Below are 23974 nucleotides of genomic sequence, written 5' to 3'. Positions count from 1 at the left end.
CTCAGAGTACTGACCCTGAGTCATCAGATGATCTCAGGCCTCTCTATCTAGGGATACCCAGGCAAATACACTACATTTTGGAAAGATGTCCACTAAAATGGTAAAAAAAACGAGTGTTTTGGTTCTTGGAATTCTCCCTGGGGAACAAGTGTATGGGCCAATGGGACTTCTACTGAACTGAGTCCCAGCAACTTAATTCCCCTCTCTGGTCTCTTAGTTGTTATATGTAAATCCATGTGCCTTTTCCCAGCAAGTGAGTTGTGACAATTAATGTGGTTTTGCAAATGTGAAAATTACTTTATAAATGTAAGAGCTGTATATACCATATGATACTATTTTGCACTGAGGTGCGCCAGCTCCGTAAGCTACTCCATTTCATGCTAGGCCATTTCTTTTTTTGTCTTACAGTGATTTCCCTCAAAGCTTCTGAAGATTCATCCTTTGAGAAAAAGAAAGAGACCTGGGCATTTTTTGAAGGTAATGCTTGCTTATTTCTCTATTATAAGATGCAGCCTCACTTTTAAATAATAGGAAGGGAATCGACTAGGAAGAAAGGACCCTGACTTCTTAGTTTGGCCGTAACATCAAATGGTTTTTTTGCCCCAAACTTATGGAAAAGTAGGTTGGGAACGTCTGATGGTATCAGTCCGTGGGTTTTGAAAGAGTAGAGGTAAAAGCTCCAATCTGCACAATTTGGGGTTGTTTGTTTTGTTCCAAAATTCCTACTCCTAAGTGATATAAGGGAGGGATCTTCAATATAGAAATGCAAAGTAGATCTACTGTGACTAATTTTATCTCAGGTTTCTTAAGGGATTCGGCAAACATTTGTAAATCTTAAGCAAGTGACTATTCAATCCATGTTAGAATCACCTGCGAGCTTTAAAAACCCTGATACCTGTACCACATCTCTAGAGATTCCCATTGAGTCAGAACTTGCTAAAAGCTCTTCATGTGATGTCAGCATGTAGCCATGGCCTTAGAGAGGTGTTTCCTAAAGCTGGTACCAGAGCAGCAGCAGCAGCAGCAGCATGATATCAGCATTAGCATGACTTACAAGACTGCTGCAGATGCACTGTGTCGGATGCTGCCCTTGCATATGGAGTCAGAATCTTGGGGTACCTGGCCAAGATCTCCAGGTGACTCTGATGTACACTCAGACTGGAGCTGAGGCAGGAGGTGATTTTGTCCCTTTAGGGGACATCTGCCAACATCTGGATACATTTGTGGTTGCCACAACTAGCATTTTGGTGCTCCTGCCATCTATTGGGTAGAGGCCAAGGATGCTGCTACACATCCATCATACAACACACAGGTCAGCTCCTGACAACAAAGAATTATCTGGCCCCCAAAGTCAAGAGTGTCCGAGTTGACAAAGTGTATGGCCTAGTGCATGGCAAATTCACAGAAATTATTTTTGTAAAGTGGTTGAGGATGAGGACCGTAGCAATGAAAGAAATGTACTTCGTGAGTTCTCAGGCAGAGCCTATAACCAGTAAAAACAAAACAAAACAAAACAGATTGATGTTAAGATGTGATCACTGTGATCCGGAAATTGTGAAGGACGACATCTTGTGAAGGCATTGCATTTTTTGATGATGGGTGGACCTTTCTGAGGGGATCTAAGGAGACGTATGTGCTTTGGGGATTTACCTTTTGTTAATTCAACAGGTGTGGTTGCACGAGAGCTTGCCCTTGGGGGAGAGCCCTTGGATTCACACCTACCTCTTCCAGGAGCTAGTTAAAACCAGCGGATTTTATAAAATAGATGATTAATGAGAACCTGCTGTATAGCACTGGAAAATCTGCTCAATAGTTGGTAATAACCTGCATGGGAAAAAAGAATGGATATGTTTATATGTATGACTGATTCACTTTGCTGTACACCTGAAACCAATACAACATTGTAAGTCAACTCTACTCCAATAGAATTAAATAAAAAAAGCAATGGACCGAGGCACTTTCTCTCTTAGAAAAATGTAACTGTAATTACAAACATGGTTTGCAAACCATAAGATGTCCCTCAGGTAGGCCATTAGGATTTATTGTTTTGTTCTGCAGTCATAAATATTGCATTTCTCAGGTTGCACTTTAACAGTGATTCTTTGTATTCTTTGCTCTTTCTTCTGCACATTTTGTAGATGGCTTTTTCTTTACTTGATGACCTTCTCCAAGTAAAATAATCCCCGATTCCTTCCCCTAGCCTCTCAGTCAGTGAATGCCTATTTGTTAGCAAAGGGTTGAGTGACTTTCCTCCTCATAGACTGAAGGAGTAGAAACAGCAGTTGAGGTACCCAAGTTTCTGAGGCTGCCCTATGACATAGGCACTGAGATGGGGTGGGAGTCTGGAGATGTCCTGGGGCTCCCTAAGGTGGGTCACTGGCAGGTGTGTCAGCAGGAGCCTTGTTTCTCATCAAATGCATAAGGATATCCTTGGGGGGGGATGGCAGACTCTGGGCTGCCCTCCCCCCACCCCCGCCCCCAAGAATCTGTCATTACAGCTAGGTTCTTTGCACTTAACCAGGGCTTGAGGTATTTCTGATAAAAGTGGTATGAAGACTGTACCAAAATATGGTGGCATAGGGAGTTCCCAGGGTGGCTCAGTGGTAATGAACCCACCTAGGATACATGAGGATGTGGGTTTGATCCCTATCCTCACTCAGTGGGTTAAGGATCCAGCGTTGCCATGAGCTGTAGTGTGGGTCACAGACGTGGCTCAGATCTGGCGTTGCTGTGGCTGTGGTGTAGGCAGGCAACTGTAGCTCTGATTTGACCCCTAGCCTGAGAACTTCCAAATGCTGCGGGTATGGCCTAAAAAGCCAAACAAACAAACTGTGGCACAAAACCCAAGACTTTATATATTTGGAAGGATTATAGCATTTAGTCCCCACACACCTTGTGGCATAATCAGCATCTCTAAAACACTTTGTCTAATTAATCATATTTTTTGATTCACATGTGGCTACAAAATATCAGGATTACTCTTGACCTAACTGAACACAAAATCTGTAGCCCAACATGCACTGTCTTCTCAACCCAGAGAAGCAGGTCCCTTCAGAAAAGCAGAACTGGAATTCCTGCTCTGGATCCTGCCTCGGAGCAGCTGCTTCCAAAGTGCTCTTTCCCTGTGATTTCGGCAGCAGCAGCATCTATGGGTTTTGCTTTTTTAACCCAGCCACAGTGTTGGCGAGGTCAGGGGTGCAGTTGAAATTCCCTGGCGCCTGATCCCAGGCCTTTGCCCTTTTGTTCCTAGAGAGGAAAGCTGCAGCAGGGCTTGAGGACGGATATCCATCCTCCTGGGGCTTAGCCTGGCCTGGCTGCGTGCCAGCAGCACAAAAAGAAAAAAAGCTTTGTCAGGCCTCTTGGCGAGATGCTGGAGTGAGTTAAAATCCCTCTGGGCTATTGCTCAGGTATTTCTCCCCAAGCAAGATGTTATTACCAGCTAGATAAAAAAATTAGTAGAAGTACGAGGTTTTCACGACAGAACCGCCATCTAAGCTTTGTATTTGCCCTGGAAATGTAGAGGATGGACGTTGCCTCTCTGGATTTTCTGGTGGTGGGGGGGATTGGGTTCCTTCACTGTGCCGAAGAATGCTGGGGTCACTGGGTTTCAAAGCCATGCTGAATACTCCAGCCGGCATCAGGGTTGCCCGGCAACAGGTGCACCGTCTGCCTTTCATGGGGGCTGCTCTGCCCTGCCTGGCCTGGCGTGGCATGGCTTTCTGGGACGTTGGGAGTTGGCTTGCACACACTGTGCACCCCGCCTTGGCCTCCCTGCCGTGTGCACATCCCTCCAGCCTGCCGGCCTCACCATCTGCTTTGGGGAGGCCTGGACTGGGGGCGGTGGGGAGATGCTTTCTGCATGGCAGCTTATAGTTGAGTCTGACAATGACATTGGTGCCTTTGGAAGACCAATGGCAGGAGAGGAAACCGCAAATGAATTCGGAGAACAAAATGAGATTTTTAGAATTATTTTGAGTGTTCAGGTAGAGGTGGTATTTTAAAAGCTAAGCCCGGATTTGGTTAAGTACAGATGTTTTGTTCAATTTGGGCCTGAAGGCTTGGATTCAGCCTCAGGGCAAGCATTGTTTGACCTGATATGAGTTTTAAAACCTGGTCTGAGTTATAAAACCAACATTTATAATTAAAGAGGTGTTTACATGAAAGGTGAAAGTTAGGCAGGAAGATAGGGCAACTTGGGGCAGGTATTCCAGCCTGAGAATGGTGTCTGGAGCTGCCCTGTGGCTGCCTGTGTCGCCTGAGCACAGCTCGGCTCTAACTTGCTGCCAGAAGGTATCCATGGAGGTTAGGCATTTGCGACCTTGTCTTAAATGGCTCAGGGTTTAACCTTTGATTTCAGAGAAAGACAGAGGAGGCGGTTTGAGCATTCTGAGTAGATAACAGCAGGGCAGTTGCCTTTACGCAGCAAAGGAATGCTTGGAACAGAGGAGAAAATCAGAACTTTGGGGTATTGTCTGCTGCTTAATCCAGGGAAACTCTGGTGTTCTTTTTGAGCTTTTTCTCTTCCTACAAGGTGACACTTTGTAATGTTTCTGTGGCTTCAAGAATATAACAGAGAGCAGGCATGATCCATCCTAGGCCCATGGGGACTCCTGTGCGGTCGGCTGGTGCCTGCTGGCCAGTGTGCACAGCCGCAGGGCCTATGCGTTTGGCGGTGTAGCTGAGCCTTCCGGACTGGCCAGATGTTTTATGATTCTGTAGCCACGGCTGCCTGCGGAGGCCCCCTCTGTGCCATGTTGAGAAGGCTGTGCTTTGAAACCATCACGTGGGCCTCTCGGAGCCCCTTGCCTCCTGCCTGAGAGTGGGCCACAGATGTCTGCAGTGTCCTTCTGGGGACTCTTGTGGGAGAGTCTCGCTGTGACATTGTCCCCCTTTGATTCCTACAGTCCCAAAACCAAAGAAACAGTCCTGAGGAAGAGGGGAGCTCGTGGGTTAGACCGCTCTGCTCCAGTGGCACAGAAACTTCAGGAGGAGAGTTTTTCTCTCCATCTCAGGACGGAAGCAGAATTGCTGTAGCCTTTTGGTCTGGGGGCCTGCATCTCAGAAGCCCTTTGAGGCAGATGCTGTGCCCACCAGCTCCCATTCTGTCTGCCTGGCATGGTGACTACATTGTTTCCCAGCCTCTCATGCCAGACATGGCTCCGCAGTCCTATTCCTGGAGTAGTTTGCTCAACGGTGTGTAAATCCTGTTCTGGCCATATGTTCTCTGCATTCTGGCCCGTCCTGTATCCTGTCATGAGTCCCAGTCTGTGACCTCTGTCCCTGAGAGTTTCATGCTGTTTAAATGGAGGCCCAAGCCTGTGTCCCACTCACAGGATTTTCTGTCGTATGAATGTGCAAAGCCCACACATCCAAGACACAGGCATCTAATTAGAAAGGCAGTTTGATCTTAGTTAGAGGAGAGGGTTTTCTCTATTTCCCTCTCAATCTCCTCATACCCCATTGAGCTTCTTGACCCCTGTTATCCGGCTTTTCCCTGCTATCTCACTGAATGGGCTTTCTTCCAGGATTTTTCCAGTAGCTTCCTAGTGGGAAAGCCCAGTGGGGTGTTTCCAGCAGCACTTGATGCTGTTTGGGCATCTTTCTTATAACGTTCTACTCTCCAGGCTTCTAGGATGGTCACCAGTCCTCCCTGGCTCCCGTGACTGGCTCTTGCTTCCTTTGTAGGCACTTCCTGGTTCCCACCCACCTGCCCTGCCCCCTTAACTGCCAGCGCAGGTGCTCCCTTCACCTGCAGCCTTATTTGGCTCTGCTTTCTCCTTAGCTTATTTTCAGCCTAGGTTTCTGTGTTGCCTTTTAAGACACCTACTCCAACTAGCTTAAGTGAAAATGCTGTCTGAGCGTGAAACCACGGGAGACGCTGCAAGGGCAGAGACCACCCTGGGCCCCTGGGGTGAGGGCCTGGGCCGGGGGGAGAGTCCAGGGAACCCTGGATGTCTGATCCCATCCCATTCCCAGCCTTCTCTCTCCTTGACCTGCAGGCTCAGCCCTGAAGCCAGCCACCCTGGCAGTCTTCATTTTTCAACTTAAGGACTTAACCAACTGCTTCTCCAGTCCTGAGGTCTTTAGGAAATGTGTGTTCTTGCTGACTCAGCAGTTCTACTTCTAGGAACTTTAATCTTGAGCACACGATGTGAGAGACTTATTAGGTTTAAGATTGTGGAGGCTCATCACAGAATCATTTATTATGGGGAAGTTAGGAACACTGTGAGTAGCCAACAATAAGATATTATTGTCACACGATGATCTATTAACATGACAAACTGTTGTCGTAGTTTTCAAAATTAAAATCATTTTTTGAAGACAGCTTAATGAGAAAATGAGCTTCAAAGAAAAAGCAAAATATGAAAGTGTGATCTTAATTTAAAAGTATATACATATACATCATAAAAGTGCACAGATGTTAGCAGTAGTTACCTCGGAGTGATGGATGGCTGATGACTAATTTTTCTGTTTTTTTTCTCTCTATTTTTATTCTCTCTCCCTATTTTTGCATTTTCTGTGTTATTTTAACTACAGCTCACCACAGAGGTCCAGTCCTCTGGGGAGCCCCTCCCAAACTCCCCAAGCTGGATGGACTCCTCCTCTGTGTGTTCCTGGTCCTGGGCACATATTTCTATGGTTCACATACCACAGAGCCTGCTGATTTCTTGACCAGAAGACCTTTGGATGTTCATTGTTGTATTTCTTGTATGTATAGGACCAGGATGAATATATCTATTGGCTAAAAAAATTTAAGTCAGCAGAGAAATATGTTTGCTACCTTCAAACATTTATGAATTTCAAATATCTGCAGCTTTGGGCTTCATAGGAGCTTAATGCTTCTGGTTTCCCTTTCACTTTCTGAGGAGTTTAGGCATTTTATCAATCAGATCGATGATAAGGTTGATCCCTGGAATTTAAGAAATGGATGTATATTGTTAGGGTCATGTCCCCCTCAAATTCATATATTGAAAGCCCAGACCCTAACGTGGTGGTATTAGGAGGTGGGGTCTTTGGGAGGTGATTAGGGCATGAAGGTGGCGCCCTCATGAATGGGATTAGTGTCCTTGTCCTTATTAGTGTCCTTATGAGAGCTTGCTTGCTCTCCCTCTGCTCTCCTCCATGTGAGGATAACAAGAGACGACCTCTCCAAAACAGGAAGATAGTCCTTACCAGACAGTGGATCTGCCAGTGCCTTGATCTTAGACCTCCTAGTCTTCAGAACTGTGAGAAATGCAGTCCTATAAGCCACCCAGTCTATGGTATTTTGTTAGAGCAGCCTGAACTGAGATATTCATGCACATGATATAATTTTTGGAACATAGAACAAACTTATCTGGGGATAACTGTAAATTAACATATCGTTCTAATAAATAATACAGAGAGATTGCTTGTACCAGTTGGTACCCTTTTATCCAGTTTCTCCTAATGGTATCATCTTGCAGAACTGTGGTATAACATTGCAACCAGGATATTGACCTTGACACAGAACATTCCCAGCACTGCACGGGTCCCTGACAGCAGGACCCATCTTTCTCCCATCCATGCCCTCCTTAATAACCCTGGTGATCATGAATCTCTTCTTCACGTCTATCAATTTGTCATTCCAAAAACGTTATCTAAATTGAATCATAAAGCATGTAACTTTGGGGGATTGTTTTTTTTCACTCTGCATAACTGTCTGGGCCAATAGTTAGTTTCCTTTATCACTGAGTAGTGTTTCATGGTGTGGATGGACCACAGTTTGTTTACCCATTCACCCATCAAAGGGCATCTGGACTGTTTCCAGTATGCAGCTATTATGAATAAAGCTGCTGCAGACATACACATACAGGTTTTTGTGTGAACTTAAGTTTTTATTTCTCTAAACAAATACCCCCAGAAAGCCGCTGCCGAGTTGCATGGTAGTTGTAGGTGTATTTTTTTAAGAAACTGCCAAACTGTTTTCCAGAGTGGCTGCACCATTTTACATTCTCACCAGCAATGTCTGAGTGACCCAGTTTATCCATATCTTTGTCAGCATTTGGTATTGTCCTAGTTTTTCTTGTAGCCGTTCTGATAGGTATATGATCTATCTCACTGTGGTTTAAACTTACACTACTCTAATGGCTAAAAAGAACATTTGACCATCTTCTCATGTGCTTATTTACCATTTGCATATTCTTTTTGGTAAAATGCCTCTGTATATTCCTGCCCATTTTCTCTCAGGATTGTTTATTTTTCACTGTTAAGTTTTGAGAGTTCTTTATGCTCTAGATTCTGCTCTTTATTCTCTTTAGATATACAGTTTGCAAATATTTTCTCCCCATCTTGGTGCTTGTCTTTCCATCATCTTCATATGGGTATTTACAGAGCCGAAGTTTTAAATTAAAACCTAATTTACCAACTTTTCCTTATATAGAGGGTGCTTTTGGTGTCAAGTCTAAAAATTCTCTGCTTAGCCCTAGATCCCAAAGATTTTTCTTCTGTTTTTGTTTTTTGTTTTTGTTTTTTTTTTCAGAGGACTTTGTTTGTTGTTTGTTTCTATTTTCCATTTAGGCTCACGGTTTCTTGAGAGCTGAGTTTTGGCAATGTGTGAAGTGTATTAAGTTGGACCCCCTCCTCTGGGGTGGCCTGTCCCGAGGCTCACCCGCGTGTCCCTGCCTTTCAGATCTCTACGTGTATGCCGTGCTCGTGTGCTGTGTGGGGATTCTCAGCGTCCTGCTCTTCACCCTGACCATCATCTGGCAGTCTTTGTTTAGCAAGAGGAAATCCAGAGGTAAGAGAACGGATAAAGTCATGTCTGGAGTGGAAGCACACCCAGACCACAGACAGGCGGAAGATGTTGGGCAAAGTATCACTTTGGTTGAAAAGTACACCCTGAGTCAGGGGTGACTTACCTGTGGCTGGTAAGCCAAGTGAGTGAGGAGCTGTGTCTCCCTTCGACTCAAATCAACTGTGGCCCCTGTTGACATCACCTATAGTCCCCCTTTTCTCCAATCCCTTCCTTCCGCAGTTTCTGAGGGCCCTCCCCTCTCTCTTTCCCCTGGGACGGGCTGCGGAGTCAGATGATCCCCAGGTTTGATTCTGGCTCTGCCGCCTAAGACTGAGTTTTCAGACACACTTCTTAACCACTCGGAACCTTGGTTTCCTCATTTCCTAAGTGAAACGGAATGAACACCACTGTGCTTAGATTGCAGGTTGTTGTGTCTTCATATAATTTAACTGCAGTCCCTGGCACTGTGCCCGGCGGGCAGATGGGAGCAGGCAGGCTCCCCTCCCCTTCTTTTCGCCTTCCGTCTGAGTGCTCACTTCCTTCTGTCTCCTTCCCTGGGGGTGTCCCTGTCCCCTGGCCTCTGTCCCCAGCCCCTGCTCACTTCCTTAGTGCTTTCTGTCCTTGTGACACTGCCTCTTATCTCCCTGTGAAGGCTGCCCTCTTTCTCTCCAGTCCCCACCTCTCGCCAAGCCTCCGCATTTCGTTTTCAGCAGCCCCTGTGAGTTGCCAGTGAGATACCTCCTCTCTGTCCCCCTCTTCAGAATTTCTGAAACTGATGGGGACACTGCAGCTCCCAGAGGGGACCTGGGTCAGAGCTGGGCTCTGGAACTAAACTAGCTCCAGTTCAAATGATGACTCTTCATTTACCAGCTGATGGCTTACCTGCAGTCTCACCTTCTCCCTCTAAATAAATGAGGAAAACAGCAGTATACCAGGCTCATAGGGTTGTTGTGAGGATTAAGTTAAAACACACACACACACACACACACACACACACACACACACACAAAGGTTAACACATTGTGGCTCCTTATAAGTGTCCTGTGTCTGTGACATATGGTTCTAGTTATATGTAATAATGATTACTGTTAGTCCAAGGTCATAAAGCTGGGAAGTATTAGATTTGGTAATCGTGACCTAAGGGACAATCAAACAGGAAACTGAGCAGCGTTTTTTAGAGGGGACCCTCCCCCGAGGTGCGGTAGGGCTGAGGGGACCAGGGAGGGAGGCCTCAGGGACCAGCACCCATGGGGTCCTCTTTTCATCCGGGACCTTAGAGGACAAAGGGGAGGAGAGGTTTCTGGAGCTTGTGAGAACTGCAGCTGTGGGAGAATTGTCACCAACAGGAGCCTGAGAAGAGAGACTCAGGCAGCACCAGATGGGTGGCGGGGGTGGGGGCAGAGAGGAGCCAGGAGCACACATTCCTCAGCCGCTCTGCTCCCATCCCCCCCACCCCCCCCAGACACCTCAGGCTTCTGTTTGGTCCCAGCACCCAGAAGCAGAAGGAAGTGCATAGAGGTTAGCCGCTATGGCCCAAGCCGGGTGAAGGGTGATGGAGACCCCTAGGGGTGCGTGGAGCTCCAGACAGCATGCTCGGCATTGGAGGCCAAGAGAGAGCTCCAGCCAGACCAGGCCTTCGCGGCTGACACCCTACCCCCCCACGCTCTGAGTGTCTGTGCTGGGCTCCTAGAACCTCCCTCCATGCCTGAGCCCACCTCATCCACTGTACCCAGGCGTTTCTCCTGTTCCAAACCCTTGATGGCTTTTATGCGCGCCTGGCACACGTTACGCATGTGCAAATGCATTTGCCTCCCTTCCAGCGGATGGTGTGTAAGGCAGGGACCGTGCATCTGACCTGTTCTCCTTGGAATTTGGCTCATGACAGCTGCTCAACAAATGGTGGGCAAATGGCTTTGTTTCCCAGCTGCTTTGCTCCCAGCTGTTGGAGTTTGGATGCGGCACTGGCAGTCTCCAGGCCTGCTTTGCTCTAAAGGCACCTCTGCCTGGGCTCAGGGGCCTGATAGAGAAATCTGCCTGGAGCTGCAGGCCCTGACAGCCATGGGCAGGACCAGGGAAACAAAAAAACATAGGTCGTTCAGGAGACATCCTTCTCCTCCAAAGCCAACAAGATAGACTGGGACACACACTCCAGGCTTCCCACAGAACCACTGAGACCTCGGATCCTAGCTGCCCCCACCCCCCTGGAGGGGGCTCCAGACAGCCTTTTGGGCACCTACTCACAGTGTCCAAAAGCCCCATCAGCTGTCAAGAGCTTGGCCTAAGCATCTGCTGTGGGCCAGACCCTGGCTGGCCCCTCCATCCTCGTGAATCCTCACTACCAGCCCAAATGACCGCCCTTATTGCTCCCATGACAGAGGACACAGCTGGGGAGCGCGATCAAGTCCTGAAACCAGAGAGTGGCAAAGCCTGACCCAGCCACATCCCCAGCCTCTGTGTTTCTGTTCAAGAAAACCTCAGCCATCTGGGAGCCAATCTTGCTGAGGAATTTTCCTTCAGCCTTCCACATGGTTGTTGCTGAGGTCCTCGGCAGACAGCACTTCATAGCTCCTGCAGCTTCTTGGGGGCTTGGTATCGGTCTGGTATAACTACCTCCAGCATCATGTAGCTCTGGTAGGACTGTGCATGTCAGGCCTGCAGTTACCCCTCACTTGGACCCTGGTGCCTTAGAGCAGCACTGCCCAAACCCTGGTGCAGACCTAGTTTGCTCAAATGCATATTCTGATTCAGAGCATGTGGGCAGGCCTGAGACTCTGCATTTCTCCATTCCTTCCTTCCTCCCTCCTCTTTCTTTCTTCCTTCCTTCCTTCCTTTCTTTCTCTCTTTTACACTTTCACTTTTTACAGCTGCACCTGAGGGATATGGAAGTTCCCAGGCTAAGGATCAAATCAGAGCTGTGGCTGCCAGCCTACACCACAGTCACAGTAACGTCAGACCTGAGCCACATCACAGCTCACGGCAATTCCAGATCCTTAACCCACTGAGCGGGGCCAGGCATTGAACCTGTGTTCTCGTGGATACTAGTCGGGTTCTTAACCCACTGAGCCATAATGAGAATGCCTGCACTTCTAATGAAATCCCAGGTGGTGCCACCCTGATGTTTGGAGGTCTCACTTTGAGTAGCAAGGCCTTAGAACCAGTCCTTCCTCATTCTATCCTACTCAGCATCCCTCTTTTACAACAGATATTTTGAAATGATTCCATTACTCTCTTGAAATGAAACTCATAGATAAGCTATGCTCCTTGGATGCAAACAATCAAATCGGACCCAGACCCCCTTGTTATATGGATGATTTCTGTGTTTTCTATGCATGTGTGTGTGCATGTGTGTGTGTGTGTGTGTTGGGCCTTCTGCATCCTGGCTGCATGCAGAAAAGCCAGCCTCTCACCCCCACTCCACCTGCATGAGAAGCAGGAGAGTCTTGCACAGCTCCCGCTCCCTCAGCAATATCTGTCTGAAAAGAGGACATCAAAATAGCCGTCCCTGACCCTGATGTGGTCCCCCGGTGGGTCCCAAGATAAATATAGCCCATCCCCAGAAGCCTGGGACTGGAGGGCCAGCCCACTTCTCTCTCCCTTCCTGCTGCCCTGCCCTCACCCAGGCCTCCCTGCCCTTCCCTCCTGGGGTGCTCATTGCTCATGAGCTGGAGTTAAGTGCACCCACACGTGACTTAACTTTCCACATCCCTCTGAGCCTGTCTCCATCCCAGCTCTTTGTTAGGCCCGGGGTGCCTGGCACTTCCTCCCACAGCCTCTGCAGCTCAAAGTCACCCTGGAAAGGAGAAATCTTGGTGGCCCAGGGCCAAGCCCTCAATTATTCTACTGCTTCCTCAAGCACATTGGTTTCAAAGGCCTTTGCTTCTAGGAGGCTTAGTCCAGACCTGCTGCTTTGGGGTAGCTTCCATGTTTGAGCTTTTAAAAAGACACCTTTGAAGATACGTGGAACCAGACAGGGAAGGAGAGGAGTCTAACCCTTTGGTCTCTGCTCCCATGTTTGTGACATCCGCCTTTAGTTTGCACTGATGTACTAGAACCCTGGCCGCACAACTGGGCCTTTCTAGGGCTTGCTAGGCACCTACATCTACCTGCTGCAAACTGGCTCTCCCCCATGGTGGTGGGATCAAAGGACCTGTGATCTTTTCTTCCAGTACAAGAAAGAGGGAGCTGGGGGCCCCCTCCAGTGGAGGAGGAGGCTACCGAGAATGAAATAGAGTGACTGTAGACAGGGTGACCCTGGGACCTGGGGGAGGATGAAAGGTTCAGCAGCCAGGCGTCAGAGATACTCAGACAATTCCCAGCATGAGCTCTACCCTCCAAGCACTTCTGAGATGCAGGCTAGGTCTCCAGAGCATATGGGAAAGCTCACGCCCCATCAGAATTGCACCATCTTCCTGTGCTTGTGCTTGGAAGCCTCCCCAGTAGCCCTGTGAAAAAGGGGACTAGATTCAAGCCCCTTTTCTGGCAAAGCTGCTCCTCTCAGGCCCCACTTTCTTCATCTATGAAGCCCTAACTCCACCTGCCCAGCTCCTCTGAGGATGGTGCAGAGAAGTTACAACTGGACACTGCAGTCGGGCTGCCCACTTGGCCCCGTCCCAGGTGTGTTGGTTTTTGGGGCTGCCATGGCAAAACTTATAGGTGGCCTTCTTCTTGTGTCTCCACACGGTCCTCCCTCTGTGCATGTCTGTGTCCTAATCTCCTCTTATAAAAACACCAGTTATGTTGTATTAGGGCCCATCCTAATGACCTCATTTTAACTTAATCACCCTTTTAAAGCCCTGTCTCCAAATGCAGTTGTCTTCTGAGATGTTGGCTTTTAGGGCTTCAATATATGAATTTTGAAGGGGTCCTGCTCAGTCCACAATACTAGCTGTGTGACCTTGGGCAAGGTCTTTAACCTCTCTGTGCCCCAGTGTCTTCCACTGTAAAATAGGTGTGATGGCAAGGTTATTGGGAAGGTTGAATCAGAGTGTGAAGTTGTGGTCTTCAAACATTTTTGATGGCAGAGCTCCTAAAATCATTTTTAAAACTATGCACTGTTGAATTTTTTGTTGTTGACATCTAAACTTTTTCATCATAAATAAATAAAATAAATAGGATATAATTTCCAGAGCATCGCAAGCATTGACATCTTAAAATGTTAAATCTCTCCTTTATACCTAAATATCACGACTTTAATAACTACATCTGTTGATTCTAGAAGACTCCATAAACATTAGCTATTAGAAATTTTATGTTGTCGCCTTTTCTCCTTGAGTTTTTATCTCCAATCTACTTCTTCCACAAAATTTTGTCCTACATGAATGTATTTTTTGTTTTGTAAGTCCTTGTATTTTTTGCTTATTTTAGGGTCTCATCCGCAGCATATGGAGGTTCCCAGCCTAGGGGTCCAACCGGACCTATGGCTGCTGGCCTATACCACAGCAACACGGAATCCGAGCCACGTCTGCAACCTACACTACAGCTCATGGCAGTGCCGGATCCTTAACCCACCAAGTGAGGCCAGGGATCAAACCCACAACCTCATGGTTACTAGTCGGGTTTGGTTCCACTGCACCACAATAGGAACTCCTGTTTTGAAAGTTCTTTATTAATTACCCAACTATATTTCTCTGTAAATAATAGGCATATAAAATTTTAAAGTAAGATTTTTTAAATTTCCTCACTCTACAAGTCTCTGGTTGCTATTTTTTTTTCTGTATTGAGTTATTAGTAAATATGGCACAATTAGTAAGATTTGGAAAATGAACATAAAATTAAAACCATAGAAAAATATTATACATTTACATAAATAATAATCATAAGAAGTAGAATTTTATTAAAAATGCATTTTTATTGAGATGGATTTTAATTTTTATTTCATAGGCCTTGTTTTAATAAGCGTTAGTTCTGAGATACCTCATTCAATATAAAAAAGAGGCAGGAATCGATAAAGCTTTCTTTTATCACTCAGTACCTTAAACTGCTTCCAGGTTATATGTCAAAAGTCACAATGATCTATCATCGAAAATGATTTTAATACTCTACCAGCTGATGGCTGGAAGAGGTCATTTTTGAGTCCTTGTTGAGAGCAAAATATTTGAAACCTCCCCCTGAGTGAAAAGTCAATCAACTTTTGCCCAGTCATTAGTCCTTTGTTTTCTCAACACTGGCTCCAGTATTTCAGATCACTTATTGTTTGGTGCCCACTGGTTTTACCCCAGGACAGGTCTCCATAGTACAAGTCAAGATGGGTGGGAGATGTGCCTTGATTTTAGGAGGTAGCAAGGATGATGTAACAGGGAGGAGGGGAAGGAATGCCACCAGGCCTCAGGCAAGTTCCAGGGGAATGAGTTCTAAGGAAAGAGTACCACGGGAGGTGAGGATCCAGGAATGGATGTCCTTAAAACTGCTCTTCTGATGTGTCCCCAGGGGTGTGTGACCCCCAGACTAAAAACACTGATCTGGAATTTCCGGCGTGGCTCAGCAGTTAATGAACCCAACTAGGATCCATGAGGATGCGGGGGTTCAATCCCTGGCCTCACTTAGTGGATTAAGGATCCAGCATTGCTGTGAGCTTGGTATAGGTCACAGATTTGGCTTGGATCCTGCGTTACTGTGGCATAAGCCAGCAGCTGTAGCTCTGATTTGACCCCTAGGCTGGGAACCTCCATATGCCATGGGTGTGGCCCTAAAAAGAAAAAAAAAAAGAAGGAAGGAAGGAAGGAAAGAAAAAGAAAGAAAGAAAGAAAGAAAGAAAGAAAGGTCACTGACCTGACCTGTAAAATAAGTTTAAAATAGTGCCAAGCACATATGAAGTGTTGATTAATATGAACTGTTGTAAATTATCCAGAATAGAGCAGGCACTCAGTAAATGGAATGCAGAAAGAGGTCGGGTACTAACTGGGGGTTGGGCCAGAGAAACCAAAAAGCTCCCTTGAAAGCTGAGATTCTGTCACTCTGGTTTGGAACCTGCATTGGTCACCTTCATGACAGATGCTTCAAGTGTAGTAGCTTAAAACAACTGTTTTATTTGCTCACAATTCTGCAGGTCAGCAAGTCGACCTGGGCTCAGCTGTGTAGTTCTGACCTCAGCTGGATCACTCATGCAGTTGCAGCCTGCAGGTGGATCAGCTGGGGCCTGGCTGCTTTGGGGCCTCAGCTGGGATGACTTGTGTCTGTTCCAGTGGTTTCCTCTTCCAGGAGGCTAGCCAGGCTTCTTCTTGGGGTAGCAAAAAGTGCCCTGCAATGAGAGAGAGAAACAGTACAAACCTCAGGGCACAGGACCTTTTATGCTTCTGCTGTGACACCTTGATTAATGTTTTGTTGGCCAATAATAGTCCTAAGAGCTAGTTTGTGCCAACATCTGGGCAGTACTCAGCTACCTATATTTCCTAGCAATTCTTGGAGCATATATGTATCTAAACTAGCATTTATTTACCATCTTCTATTTCTTCTTCCTTCCACAGTGAGACACTATTTGGTGAAATGTCCTCAGAACAGGTAGGAATATTTTCTTCCCTTTTTCAAGTAAAATTCTTTGCTATTTTAGTTTCTTTTCTTTTCTCTCTCTCTCTCTCTCTCTCTTTTTGTCTTTTGTATTTTTTTAGGGCCACATCCCCCACGGCATATAGAGGTTCCCAGGCTAAGGGTCAAATTGAAGCTATAGCCGCTGGCCTGCACCACAGCCACAGCATCATGGGATCCGAGCCGCATCTGCAACCTACACCACAGCTCATAGCAATGCCAGATTCTTAACCCACTGAGCAAGGCCCAGAATCAAAGCTGTGTCCTCATGGATACTAATCAGGTTCATTAAACACTGAGCCAGGACGGGAACTCCACTTTCTTTTGATATTACCAAGAAGTTGGTTAAATTCATATCTTCACCTGAAGGTCTGCATATTAGTTCACAAATTGGCCTAAAAATAAGTGTTCTGCAAGTACTTTCATGTTTCCAGATTTCATGCTCTGGCTATCACCCCTCAGAAGGGCCAGTGACTATGTGGCTCATGCTGGCCCCACATGCATGCTAGGGGAGGCTTGGCACCAGCTCATGGAGAACTGTCCCTGTGTAGGAAGGGGCAGGCAGCTGTACTGAACTGTTTTGATGCCTTCTGACCACAAATACCCTGATTCCCCTTTCACCAATGTCTGCTTGTCCTCTGCCTCACTCTGCAGAATATGGCCATCAGTGGTATATGTGCTAAGATGCTAGCCTTTTAGCTGGCAGGACACACCTCATAGGTAACATTAGTTAGAGTAGATGCTGCAAACTCATAGTATTTAAAAATTTGAGACTTCTGGTCCAGACAGGATGGATTAGATCAATTCCTCCCTGCTCTTCCTTGCTAATAAGCAAAACTATAAATCTTAGCTATACTATAAGAGACAAACAGAAGAGGGCTCTGAAAGGTAATAAGAAAATTATGAAAGACAAACACAAAGAAAAAAAGTCTTAAAAGCAACAAGAGAGAAACAATGCATTACCTACAGGGAAACACAAATTTGAATGGTAGTGCATTTTTCATCTGAATCTCTGGAGGGCAGAAAGAAGTGACACATTTTTCAAATACTGAAAGAAAAGAACTGTCCATCACAAATTCTATATTCAGCAAAATTATCCTTTAGGAGCGAAGGGGATATAAAGACATTCTCAGATGAAGGGGAGCTAAAAGAATTTGTCACTATCAGGCTTACCTTAAAAGAATAGCTAAAAGAAATTCTTAAAATAAAATATCTTGCCACATTAGTAAGGAAGAAGGAAAAATCAAGAGAGCAGAAATCAAGGTGCATTAATAGACTATTCTTCTCTTCAGGAGTTTAAAAATAATATTTGCTGGTTGAAACAAAAATGATAAAAAAATCATTTAATTCTCAAGAAAAGCATTATGATATTCAAAAGTGGGGAGGGTAAAGTGACCTAAATAGAAATGAGATTCCCACATTTTACTTCAAGTGATAGAAAGTTTTTACCAGTAGTCTGTGGTGTCTTATTTGTATATTGGAATGGTCAAAGCAAATATTAAAGAACTATGAAAAGATATACCCAAAAGTAGTATAGGAAACAAAGATAGAATCCTAAAATATGTCAAATGACATAAATAAAGAGAGGAATGAGAATCACAGGAAACAAATAGAAAGCAAATAATAAAATGGTAGATTTAAGTACTGACATACTATTTATCTTAAATGCAAATTGTTTAAATAGTCAAATGACAGAGATTGACAGAGTGGATTTAAAAAATGACCTATATATAGGCTTTTTACAAGGAACTCATTTCAAACATAGTGATGTAGGTAGCTTGAAATGGAAGGATGGAAAAAGATATACCTTGCAAACAATACCCCCCAAAATCAAGAGCGGGTATACTAATACATGATGAAATAGACTTTGGAGCAAATAAACTTAGTAGATTCAAAGAGAGCCATTAAATAATGATAAAAGGATCAATCCATTAGGAAGACAAAGATCCTAAATGTGTACATATCAAATAGCAGAACCACAACATACTTAAAGCAAAACCTGAAAGAGTTGAAAGAAATAGATAAATCCACAGTTATGGTTGGCAATTTCAACATCCCCTCTCAGCAGCAGAGAGACCTACTAGATAGAAAATTAACAAGAATTTTGAAGCTCTAAACAACACAGTCAACCAAGAGGACCAAATTAATATGTCTCAAACACTCCAACTGCTAACAGCAGAACACATGTTTTTCCAGCCCCCATGGAACATTCACCATGAGATACGGTCTGTCTTAGACCAAATCCTGGGTTTTAAAACAAATCCCAACAAATTTAAAATAATTGAAATCACATAAAATGTGTTTTCTGACAGATTGAAGTCAAATTACAAACCAAAAATAAAGCATTAACAGGAAGACCTCTAACCATGTGGAAATTAAACAACATGCTTTAAAAAGATTCATGGGTCAAAGAGGCAGTCTCAAAATAAAAAATATATAAGATTGACCAGAAACAAGAATAAATATAACAAAATATGTGGGATGCAGCTAAAGCAGTGCTAACAGGGAAATTTATAGTATTAAGTGCTTACTTTAGGAGCTAGGAAGGGCCTCAAACCAGCATTCTAAAGTCTCACCTCAGGATATTAGGAGAAGAGGAAAATAAACCCAAAGCAAACAGAAGGAAGGAGATAATAAAGATCAAAGCAGAAACTGATGACATTGAAAACAGCAAAATGATAGGGAAAATCAATGAAACAAAAATTTGGTTCTTAGGAAACCATTAAGTAAAAATGGGTAAAGTGTACATAGGATCTCTCTGCTTTATTTCTTAGGACTGTATATGAACCCACAATTACCTCAGTAAAAGTTTCAATTAAAAATGTATTTGGATATCTCTAGGGGATCCTGTTTACAGTTCCAACAGTCCTTATACTTGGCTGCTTTGTGTTACTGTTGTTGGGTTTGGGATCCTTAGAGACCATGCTCATGATAGCAAATGCAAATTTATTTTATTGAGAGCTTACTGCCTCCTAGGAGCTTGGGAAGCAGCAGTGAAGTAAAGAGACAGAAATTCCTGCCTTCATGAAGCTTACTAGGCCGTGAGTGCATATGTACCTGTCCTCAGGAGACATGCCTCAGTATGGCTGAGTGAAGGGATCAAGTCCTCTCCCTAAAAATCTGAACAAAGTTGACAAAAGTAACTATTTTAGCACTCTGAAAGAACAAAGGTATATACTAACCTGAGAGCTTGAAAAACTACTCAACTGCTGATAGGAACAGTGTGTTACTCTGTGGAGTTTAGGCTTTGGGCTGCCCTTGCCAACCTGGTCGATGAAGAGATTCTTTCAGGGCAGGGAGTGCTGTGAGGACCACCGGCTTCTCTATTGTGGTAGAAGGGGGCTCGCTTGACTTAGAGCAGTGCACAGTGCCCACATTCAGCAGTGTCGGCAGTGGAATTGACAGTCTTAGAGATATTGAGCAGAGAGGCTCAATGGCTTTAGTAGCCTATAGTTCGGGTCACATTTATGGCAAGCATATTTCTTGCTGAGATAGGATGCATGTGCAGAGGAGGGTGGAAGGCACCCAAAGGATGGAAAAAAACACACTGTGGAAATAGTAGCAGTAAGAGAGGGTGTAGCTAAGTTAGTACCAGATAAGGCATAATTTAAGACAGGAACTTTTACTAGGGACAAAGAAGGAAATTTTGTAAATATAAAAGATCGACTCAGCAGAATGCTATGGCACACGATCTGGACCTAACAGCAGAGCCTCAACATACATAAAGAAACAGAAAAAAAAAAAAAAAAGAGAGAGAGAGAGAGAGAGAAAATTGAAAGATGAAATATTTCAATTATTCTAGAATAATAGCTGGAAATTTCAGTGCTCTGGTCTCAATAATTGATGGAATACTTAGGCAGAACATCAACAAGAACACAGAAGATGAAGCAATTTTCCTTGAAAAATAAAAATACTTTACCCAATGACTGTAGAATAATTCTTTTCAAACGAACTTGGAACATTTTCCAGGATAGACCAGATGCTAGGCCATAAAACAAATCTTTATAAACTTAAGTATTTTAGGTATGTAAGAAATCATATGAAGTCTGTTCTCTGATCACTACACAATTAAATAGAAATTAGTAACAGAAAGGAATCTGGGAAATTCCTCAGTGTTTTGACATTTTAAACAGCATAGTTTTAAATAATACATGGGTCAAAGAAGAAATCAAAAGAGACTTTAGGAAACAATTTTTAATTAAATAAAAATGAAAACACAGCACATCAAAATTTATAGGATGCAGCTAAAGTGGTGCTTAGAGAAAAATTTATGGCTTTTAATGCCTATATCAGACAAGAAGAAAGGCCTAAAATCGATAACTTAAGCTTTCACCATAAGATACTAGAAAAAGAAGTGTAAGTGAAATCCAAAGGAAGCAGAAGAAAGGATATAATAAAGATTAGAACAGAAATCAATGACATGAAAATCTCTTGTGCATGCACGTGCGTGCGCGCGCGCGCGCGCGCACACACACACACACACACACACACACACACACACACACACACACACACACCACTCACAAAGAAAAATATCAATGAAACCAAGAGTTGGTTTTTTGGAAAGGTCAGTGGACCTGACAAACCTCAAGTGAGACTGTCCATAAAAATAAAAAGGAGGAAAAAAAATTACCAAAATTAGGAAGGAAAAAAGGAATTACTACAAACCCTACAAAAATTAAAATGTTATAACCCTTATAATTCAAGTTTATTCTAACAAATTAGACAACATAGATGAAATGGAAAAATTCCTAGAAAACACCAATTTCTAAAAACCGTTTTATAAAAGAAAGCTATAATGTAAATAAAGCTATATTAAGTCTAGAAATTAAATTGTTAACTGAAAGCTTTCTAGCTAAGAAAAGCCCAGGTCCACATTGCTTTACTGGTGAAGCATAGCAAGTATTAAAGGAAAATAAAAATGCCAGTCCTTCATTGAGTCTTCTGCCAAAACTGGGAAAGCGTGGTCATTTCAACAAATGATGCAAGTACATAATAGATAAAAAACACAATAAATAATAACTTGACAAACAACACAATTAAAAATGAATAAAGAAGACATATAGATGTCCAATAGACACATGAGAAGATACTCAACATCATTAGTCATCACAGAAATGCATATTAAACCAAAATGAGATGCCACCTCACACCTATTATCAAAAAGACCACAAATAACAAATGTCGGCAAGGATTTAGAGAGAAGCAAACCCTCACATACTCTTGGTGTGAATGTAAATTGGTGTGGCCTGTGGAAAAAATGAAAAATTAAAGACAGAACTACCATATGACACAGTGATTCCACTCCTGGGTATATTTACTAAAATACTAATTTGAAAAGATACATGCACCCTTAGGTTCAAATGCTGTATGATAGCACTTATATGTGGAATCTAAAAAAATAAACTAGTAAATATAACAAAAAAGGAACAGACTCACAGATATATGCTTAATCTCTGGGGAGAAGAAAGTGGGGATGGCAGGATAGGTGTGGGGAATTAAGTGGTACAGATTGCTATGTCTGAAATAAATAGGCCACAAGGATATATTGTACAATATGGGGAATACAGCCCATATTTTATAATAACCATAAATGGAATATATTAAAAAATTGTGAATCACTCTGTAGTACACCTGAAACATATAATATTGTAATCTACCGTACCTCAATTTAAAAAATGCACAAGAAAGATTTGAATAGTTATTTCCCTAAAAAAGATATATAATAAGTTCATAAAAATACGTTCAATAGGAGTTCCTGTCGTGGCACAGTGGTTAATGAATCTGATTAGGAACCACTAGGTTGTGGGTTCGATCCCTGGCCTCCCTCAGTGGGTCAAGGATCTGGCATTGCCGTGAGCTGTGGTGTAGGTCGCATACGCCGCTTGCATCCCGCTTTGCTGTGGCTCTGGCATAGGCTGGCAGCTGTAGCTCCAATTAGTCCCCTAGCCTGGGAACCTCCATATGCCACAGGAGCAGCCCTAGAAAAGGCAAAACCAACCAACCAACAAACAAATAATAATAATAAAATAAATAAATAAATAAATAAATAAATAAATAAATAAAAATACTTTCAATATAGTTAGTCATTAGAGAAGTGCGAATTAAATCAAAAGGTGATGCCATTACACACTACAATGGCTGTAATGAAAAAGTGTCACATGTTGGTCAGGATGTGGTGAAACTGCAGCCCTGTACATTGCTGGTGGGGGTGTCAAATGGTGCAGCCACTTTGGAAAAACAGTTTGACGATTTCTTAAAACATTAACATAAACTTAACCTATGACCCAGAAATTTCACTGGTAGGAATCTACTCAGGAGAAATGAAAACGTGTGTTCACACAAATACATGCATGCAGCTTTTCCTAACTGCTTTATTCATAATAACCAGAGCTGGAAACAATCTAAATATATCTATCAACCGGTGCATGTATAAACAAAATTTAGTAATTCATTCATTGAAATAAGATTTGATAATAAAAAGTAATAAACTGCTGATCTATGCTACAACATGAGTGAAGCTCAAAAACATTATGCCAAGTCAAACAACCCAGATGTAAAAAATTACATATTGTATGATTCTACATCTTTGAATTGTCCAGAAAAAGTGCATTTATAGAGACAAAAAGTAGATTTGTAGTTGCATAGGACTGAGGATGGGAATAAGGATCAACCAAATAGGTAAGAGGGAACTTTGGCGGGGATGATAAAAATGTCTTAAAACTATATTGTGGTGATGGTTGCGCAACTCTATAAAAAAAGTATTGAATTGTACACTTACGATCAGTGAATTTAATGGGGAGTAAATTGTGTCTCAGTAAAGCTGCTTATTTCTTTTTTTAAAGTATGTGCCCCCCAAAGGCTCCAAGGATTGTATCTCAGACATGGGGGAAGGTTATGGCTGGGGTGGTCGGAGGCTGTGGAGGGGCCAGCCTGCCACTGCCTCTCAGGACTGGCACACTGTGATCTACATCATAGCAAGTGGCCTGGGGGTTTGGACTGCACTTCCTTCCCTTCCCTGGCCTTCTCCTTCAGTTGCACCTATTCTGAGCTGGTGCTGAGGATGGAAGTACAGCGAGGATGTCACCGAAGCCTGGATGCTTACCAGGGGTCAAGGGTGACTGCAGAGCCCCACTTAAATGCCGTCCTCTCCACCCACTGAGGCTGTCCGTGAGGCCGGTGGGGTCCCTGAGTTGAGTTCTCCCCGTGGGCCTGTCTCCTGTTGGGGCAGCCCACAGACCTGTCTCTGGAAAGCCTGCCTCTGCTCCACTGCACCCCAGGGTCCTGCAGTGGGCACTCTCCTGACTTGCATTCATCTTTCTGATTAAACCTCATGCTTATTTGACTTGGTGCAGCCCAATCCCTGCTATGGGGCCTCACTTGTGACCTGGTCAATCCTTGCCATTTTAACAGGCTTTGACTTGAATTGTGCTGTGTCCCTGCAGCCCAGGCATTTTTGTTCCCATCCCTGTTGTGCCAGGGGGCTCCCAGATCCCAGCTTCATTGTTGGTGCTACCAGTGGACAGCTGGGGCCCTGGAGTCTCAAGCCATGGTTGGGACAAATGTCCCTCTCTGTCCTCTGACCACTTCCTCCTGGGGGAGAATGAGCAGAGAGTACAGGACCAGGGCAGGGTGCCAGGAGCGCAAACCCTCAGGCAGAGGAGGGACCCTTGGGAAGTGGCCACATGCTGGCACTGA

General features: G+C 44.1%; 1 protein-coding gene across 11 annotated transcripts in view; it reads left to right on the top strand.

Annotated features, from left to right (window-relative positions):
• VSTM4 (V-set and transmembrane domain containing 4) overlaps positions 1–23974 on the top strand; it is a 163326-nt gene that overhangs the window by 26843 nt on the left and 112509 nt on the right. For 5 of the 11 annotated variants that reach the window (XR_014827514.1, XM_084996636.1, XM_084996635.1 and 2 more), the window contains exons 3-4: positions 409–477; positions 16219–16252. Coding sequence is in view for 8 of the 11 variants with exons in the window: in XM_084996636.1 (XP_084852762.1) it covers positions 409–477; positions 16219–16252 (103 nt within the window). In the remaining 3 variants the exon portion in view is untranslated. Of the gene's footprint in view, positions 1–408; positions 478–8650; positions 14121–15408; positions 15515–16218; positions 16253–23974 lie in introns of those variants that run through there. The other 6 variants (XM_084996634.1, XM_084996633.1, XM_001924660.8 and 3 more) reach the window with 3 other exon arrangements.

This window comes from Sus scrofa, chromosome 14 (genome assembly GCF_054392235.1).
Source record: "Sus scrofa isolate SSC_HxYL_T2T_F1_AM1 chromosome 14, Sscrofa_HxYL_maternal_Yorkshire_Landrace_v2.0, whole genome shotgun sequence".
NCBI classification, from domain to species: Eukaryota; Metazoa; Chordata; class Mammalia; order Artiodactyla; family Suidae; genus Sus; species Sus scrofa.
The sequence above is the reverse complement of the archived record's forward strand: the minus strand, read 5'-3'. Positions and strand labels throughout refer to the sequence as shown.